Source organism: Rousettus aegyptiacus, unplaced genomic scaffold (assembly GCF_014176215.1).
Source record: "Rousettus aegyptiacus isolate mRouAeg1 unplaced genomic scaffold, mRouAeg1.p scaffold_m13_p_7, whole genome shotgun sequence".
NCBI classification, from domain to species: Eukaryota; Metazoa; Chordata; class Mammalia; order Chiroptera; family Pteropodidae; genus Rousettus; species Rousettus aegyptiacus.
Genome location: NW_023416310.1, coordinates 61,026,269 through 61,033,647, shown reverse-complemented (window position 1 = coordinate 61,033,647; position 7,379 = coordinate 61,026,269). Strand labels below are relative to the sequence as shown.

General features: G+C 36.9%; 1 protein-coding gene across 1 annotated transcript in view; it reads right to left on the bottom strand.

Moving 5' to 3' along the window:
• Nucleotides 1-377: 377 nt before the first annotated feature.
• The window catches only part of TMEM182 (transmembrane protein 182), a 48,667-nt gene continuing 41,665 nt past the window's right edge, over nucleotides 378-7,379 (bottom strand). The window contains exon 5 of the mRNA XM_016161853.2: nucleotides 378-4,419. Coding sequence (XP_016017339.2) covers nucleotides 4,199-4,419 — 221 coding nt within the window. The 3' untranslated portion in view covers nucleotides 378-4,198. The remainder of the gene's footprint in view (nucleotides 4,420-7,379) is intronic.

The following is a 7,379-nucleotide window of genomic DNA, read 5'->3' as shown; positions in this document are numbered from 1 at the left end:
ACGGAGTCTCCCTTGTACCCCCACTCATCATTGGGACAGGCATGTAATAGCAAAAGATAAAATGCAACTTCCTTTTCAGAGCCTGGGTATGCCTGAGACAGACAGATATGTGGATATGCACATATAATAGGATATATATATATATATGTACATATATACACACACACACACATATATGTGCAAATTTTTTATTAATACACATTATATATATGCATGTGTATTCAGATGTGTATCTATGACAAATACATATATATATATAGTACTATCCAAATTCATATATACATATGCATATATACTACACATGTGCATATATACAAACATATGTGGAAATACCTACACACATAGACATATACACATAGCTTAATCTAACTTCCTGTTTGACATCTCTCCTGATACTTATATGTACCTATAAAATTCTTGAGAATAAAAGGTCTCTTAAGTTTTGGGGTAGGGGGTAAAGAAAATTTATCAATATTTCTTATAGTGTCTTTGTATATGCCACACCAACACATGAGACAATAAGCACTATTCTTTGCATATCACTCTTTTTAAAGCTATATTATTTAAATCCCTATTTGTTTGGATAGTTTTTCATGTCAATACTATCTTCAAGAATTGGTGAAATTTTAAGTGGCAGTTTCTTTTTAGAACGAATGGAGAAAGAAATGCTAAGAAAATAGAGGAATTGCTACATAAAAGAGATCTATCTAGATTTTCAGTGAATTATTTCACAATAACTCTGAACTCCCAGGAGAATAAAAATATTAAAGTATTTTGCTATGTGTATTTATTTTATCCCAGTGAGTCCTCTCCCCCCTAAATTATCTACATAATACTCAGGATCAGTTTAGGGTGCCATTTACTCCAACCACACTTATTTCATAAAGCCAATTTAGACTATTCTTGCCATTTGTGTGAACCAGAAAAATCATTACTTGAAGAATTCAAAATCATCTTAATTTATTTACTTATGGATACCTTACATATAAATTACATATATACACACATATATATATGCAAAATAGAATTATTAGACATACCATGTGATTCTTTATATCCAGAGGCAGATCATTTCACAAAGTTCAATTGCCCCTTACTTTCTCACAGTGACAGCTACACATTAGTGAGAAAAATGACCCTTCCAAAGCCAGAGTGTGACTCTTTGTACTTCTCCATTGTCATTCCAGACTTGTTCTCTCTAATAATTCCCAGTTTACAGACTGGTTCAGGTTGAGCTTAATATTCCTGAAGACAGAGCTCCCAGCACTTGAAAATATAAATCAAATTATGTGTGAACTGAACAGACCATCATCGAGTCAAACAGTTGAACTGGCACTCAGGGAAACACAGCTACATTACTGCTCCCCAAAAGAAACAGATTTTTAAAAATTTGCTTATCTTAAGTATATTGATTTCCATTATCGACTTTATCTTTCTACCCAAATCTATAATTCACACACACACACACACACACACACACACACACACACACACACTGATGATAAATAATAAATACCAAATACTGACATTTCCTTCACCATATACCCTTATAAGTGGATTTAATCTTCAAATTCTCTTTCTCTCTCTGTATATATATATTTCATAGATTAGCTATAAAAGTGACTAAATGACTAGTAAGAGCACACTTAATAGCATTTTTAAGTCCTGCCCTCAGTTCCCAAGTTGAACACCATCAGTCAGCTTCTCTGTACAGCCTAGCCAGTTTCAGTGTATGTGCTACCTGCTGCCTGACCAAACCAAACCCTCTGAACAAACACAATGCAGAGAGATTGCAGCTTCCACCAAACTCTGAGGGCATGACTCACTGCCTTCTTGTTTCACTTTCTAGAATGGTCACCAAAAATTTGTCAAACTAAAACTTTATAATGCAAAATCAACACTTAAGATTTTAACACTTTGTTGGGAAGCTCCTTAAAATTAATCAACACGCTAAATAGAGAAATAATCTGAAACATACTATCTCAAATCACACACAAGGTTGTTACAAGAATATATTGTATATCTGCTATTTGTAAGTATATTTTACTCATTGACAGCAAACACAACTCAGATTCCCCCCTTCTGAGGACTGCTGGTAAGTAGATCAGGAAATGTGCTTGAATTAATGTGACTGATACATTACAACCATGAAATACTTCCAAAGCGTGGGTCTGTGTAAAAGTGTCACACACATCAGATATTCAGCCAATTGCCTTATGATAAATATATGGTAGCCACATAAGTGCATTAGAAAATGAGGATAACCACCTGAAATTTATAAATATTCAAACCTTTACTGAACGCAGCTTGTATGTAAAATTAAAATGACATATAATACAGCAGGAAAAGGCTCCATTCCAAAGTTCTGCAAAATGGAATTGTATTTACAGATGACACAAACTAATCAAATACATCTAGCATCATCTGGAAAACTTAATGACATGCCATAACTTAATATCACAGTCAATATGCATAATAGAACCCATAATTACTTTTTTAATAATCAAACCAAAAGCAAAGAAATAAATGAAGCAATATAAAAATGAAACAGAAGACAAAGGAAAGTGCCACCAAATTGTTTATGATATAAACTGAAATGGCTTGAGAAAGCAGTTAAACCCCTGAAGATTTTTATTGTTGTTATTTTTGTTTTTACTACATGCAGTCCTAACTGGCCTTAATCACTAAAATGCCTCTCCTTACTATTATTTTGCGATTCCTTCAGCAATCCCTCACTCCCACTGAAACACGATTTAATGGAAAGAGATGTGGAGAGAAAGACTCTGGCAATCTCTCCATTGGGAGACATCTGGATGGAAGGCAACAGTCCCTCGATCCCACAGCACCTTCCAGGTGGTTACCCTTAATTTGCCTTTGAGCCCTGCCTTCAGAGTCACAACAGCTGCGGAGTAAAACGCTGCCCCTGGAACACAACTCACTACCACACTGTACTTGTTTCCTTCGCTACCACATACCCCTCCCTGGTGAAAGCTTCCACACAGGACTGAGGTTTCTCAGATGGATTTGAGTTCAATGAAAACTGGTGCCAAATAAACCTCTGTGATATGCAAAATGTCTATGCTAGTAAATAATGCAGAATTATTCCACTCTGACCCCCACCCCCACTGCCAAAAGCTAAAGTTTTCTTTCAAGAGGTTAAAGAAAATCACAAATCTGTAAATGTTAATATACCTGATATAAAGATGGAGGAATTGAGGGATGATAATTAAAGGAATCAAATGATCAGGAGAACTACAACCCTTGAAATCTTGGGGAAAGTTAATATTTCATAGTCTTTAATAAAGTTCCTCATACGGAACTATTTTGAGCATATGAAAAGGCACATTTCATCAATGAATTTTCACATGCTGAACATATTAGCAATATAATTTTAAATGAGAATTTTAAAATAACAAATAGTTATATACTAAGCTAAGGTTCTTGCTTTTTACATATTTTCAACTATATTAAGTATACAATTAACCCACTTTAAGTTCTCAAAAATCCAATCAGTATCATAGGTAATTTGCTGTGCAGATATGCTACTTTTAAATATAGTTTAAGGTTGATGTAAGCATGTACAATTAACTGAATAAAATTAGGTATCCAAACTACTGTTGGTAAGAAAGTGGAAAAAGTACACGTTCTTAGTTTTGTTGTGGCCCATTTTAACTGATGAGTTTGTGTGGCCCCAGCTACAAGAATAACTGCTATCCACTTTTAAGTAATGAATACTTTGCTCACAAGAGTCAGTGAATGTGTATGTGGATATATATGTGTGCAGAGAAGAAATGGAGGAAATTCTCTGACATTTGCTTCCCATTCTTAATTATTCTCCAAAGATTTTTTTAGGTAGCAACAGAAGTAAATGTCAAGGAGGCTTTAAATCAAGTCCTGATTTGCCCCAGCTGATGACATTGTGCTATCGTATTCGCAATCTATGTGAACTCTAACCAGTGCAATTGAAAGGGAGGCCCTGTGTCCTGCTCCCTAGAGAACCAGGTTCTTGATAGCAGGTTGGTATCTGGAGAGATTCTAGAACCTTCTTATCAGAGGAATTCATAAGTAAATGGTTAATTTGAATAGCAACTGAAAAGTTTCACCAATTAACTCTACTCTGGGGTCACTGAAACAAAATGACAAATAAAAATTTGTTGTTTAAAAATCTCTCAAGAAAACACTGGTAGCAATATTCTGATTAGTGGTGAATCTGAATATGCCGCCCAACAACTAGAAATAGTAACCCAGCAAGCAAAGAAAACAATATCCCCGCTGGGGCCAGAAAAAATGACCAGCCATAGAGAACAGAAGGGGTAAAATCCACGCAGTCTTTCATCTTCATGTTTTTGTAGCTTTCGATGTCAGCCACGGCCTGGACCCAGATGACATACAGCGTCACCACCAGTGAAAACAGGACGCCTGAGGAGGACCAAACAAGAGATCGTTAGCCTTTTGGAAGATGTTTTCCCAAGAACACTCACCAATCATTTGCCCAATGATATGTTTCTAAAAATACATTTCTAGCTAAATCACCTATTTGTGTCAGACTTTTATTATGTACTTTATATGCACATCATTGATGTTTAAGTTTCAAAGCACTGAGAAGAAGTGAGGGCTACAGCAGCGTTAGAACCATGGCAACAGCTGACTTGCTTTTATCAAGTACTTACTGTGCTCCGGGCACTGTATTAGGTGCTTGTGGACATAAGGGTCAAAGATTCCCGCCTAGTGGAATTTATTCTAACATTTGTCCACCTTGACTGATGCCCAGTTTGGGTTGAGCACTGTCATACATTATTTCTTTTGCTATGTACAATAAACTGGTGAAAAAGGTATTTAAGCATGCACAAACACAGCCAGTAGTTTTCAGAGTTGATTTTCAGCTTAGGTCTTTCCGACTATTATATCATTATAACACAGATAATTGCTGCTGCAGTTAAATAAGGCCATGGAAATAGAAAACAAGGTAAGTACCAGACAAGAAAGAAATGAAAGCATTGAATTAATGTAAAAGGAAGCACATAATTCTTGAAAATTGAAAAATATATGCTGAAGATTGGTTACAGCATAGAAAGAATGAGGGAGGGGACTGATAATGAAAAAGATTCTGTGGAACGTAAAACCACAGGTTTGAGATCTAGAGCCTATTAAAGAACAAAAAAGGATGGAGTGAAGAAGGGAGGAGGAAGGGAAGGAGGAAAGGAGTAAGAAAGGAGAAGGGAGAAAGGCAAAAAGGAAGGAAGGTAGGAGGGAAGGACAAAGGAAGGGAGAGAGGAAGAAAGGGGGAAGGAGGGAGGGAAGGAAGGAAGGAAGGTACGTGAGAGGAAAGGAGGGAAGGAGGAAGGAAGAAAAGTGCTTAACCACTAACTAGAAGGCAACATTACGATTTATTCACGACTTCAGTGTAACGGTAACCCACCTGTTCAAAAATACTGTTAGAGTTATGAGAGTAGAGAAAATATTATACTTTTGGACCCTTGACCTGAACAAGCAATGTGACAGAAGAGCTTCACCGATGCCAAGTTATGAGAATACCACTAAGCACATCCTTCTCCACAGGACCATTATTGTAATAACAGAGGGAAGCAATAAGGCCGCGCTGAGCTGCAAAGTCTGGAGAGTCAGCTAAGCTGATTTACTACTGAGTGCATGACAGGCCGCACACACAAACCACACAGCCTGAGGGACTCAAATCTGTCCCAAAGCAAAATGCACTTGAGGGCACTTGCTATTTGTCCAAAAGTTCAATTGAAACTTGTCAAAGATCTATTGTACTCTTTGATTTAACACACTGACCCTGAGGTATAAAATCTCCATGTTCTAAGTGCTAGTCTGTCTGAAAGGAAACAGAACTCTGTGACCAGGAGCAGAGACTGAGGCATATTGGCAGGACAGAGTGTTGTTTTTTAAGGGCCTAGCCATCACTCGCCCTTCTCGAGTTAATTGTGCTGCTATAGTATTTAGGGTGCCTTCATTCTTGGGCCATCAGTTTCATAAGGATCTTAAGAAGTAAACACAAAAGAAGAAGGGCTTATAAATATGTCAAGGTGCATCCGTATCAGCGCTTAAACTTTCTCATAATCTTGATACAAGCTGCAGAGCAATGAAGAACCAACATAGACACTTCCCTAATAAGAAACATCCTTCACACTGTAGTCTGTAATGTAAATGCAAATCCTGGAGCATAGAATAGAGCAATTTAATGACTGAACAACAACCACATCACAGGCAAACAGCAAAGTCATAGCCAGCGAGCAAACTCCTCACAAGGCCGTCCCTCAGATTTTGACAACAATATGGCAACACCATGTGTTGTCTAGCAACTCTGCATTTCAATACATTTTTTTTTGAGCAAATATATAGACAGTGTCCTCTGCTAATGTAAAGATTTGGCTTAGTTATTTCCACACTATCTGTCTTATGCAAATGTTTACATTGCAAACCTTTGTTATTATTTGTTGATATGAGCTTTATTTTCCTCGCATCATATGAATCTCTTATGCTTTCAGATACTTATATATAAAAAAAGAAAATTGCCTTTGTGAAAACCAGTAGGCTTATACACAGTCTTTTAAAAGTTATAAAACCCATTTCTGAATTTAGAGTATTTAGAAAAAGTATTGCAGGTACTCATGTAGATGATTCTTAACAAGAAAGAATTAACTTATATTTAAATATTGCTGCTATTTGAAGAGCAATTAGATCCTGAAAGCAATGAATAATAGACGGCTCTATCACTACAATCTTTAACTTGTTCACTAATTGAAGATACAGTCCATTTAATTCATATCAGATCAGTGTACGATTATATCTTACCCAGGGGTAAGTTGGTGGTTCCCTGTCCATTCAATTACCAGTGTTTTATACGTGTATGTGCACGCACACGCAAAGAGACAGAGACAAGGAAAATGAATTAAACACGGTGAAGTACTTACACCAAAGGCCACTGCTTTAGCTGCAGTAGCAGCAGGAATTTATGCCAGGGTCCTGCATGAGGTATGTGGCCAAGGGAGAAGCCAGGATACTGTTAAGTACAGGAAGACTAATCAAATACATAAGTACATCGAGGTTAACTGGAGCCACATTCTTCACGGCCTGAAAAGGGAGCTACCAATGTGAAACGGGGAAAGCTAAAATGAACTCTGCAGTGTTTGTTTGGAATTGAATGCATCAGTGTGAATTTATGGTTTTAGATAGATAAATGATAGATAGATGATTGATAGACAGACAGACAGACAGACAGACGAACATATAAGTAAAAGTGTGCGTGTATTTTAAAATGTAGCTGTGCGTGTATGTCTAGATATACTTCCTGGCTCTGTTCCCTGACAGGGTCTGGAATCGACGACACCCCAAAGCATGGAGTAAGTAATAACTCA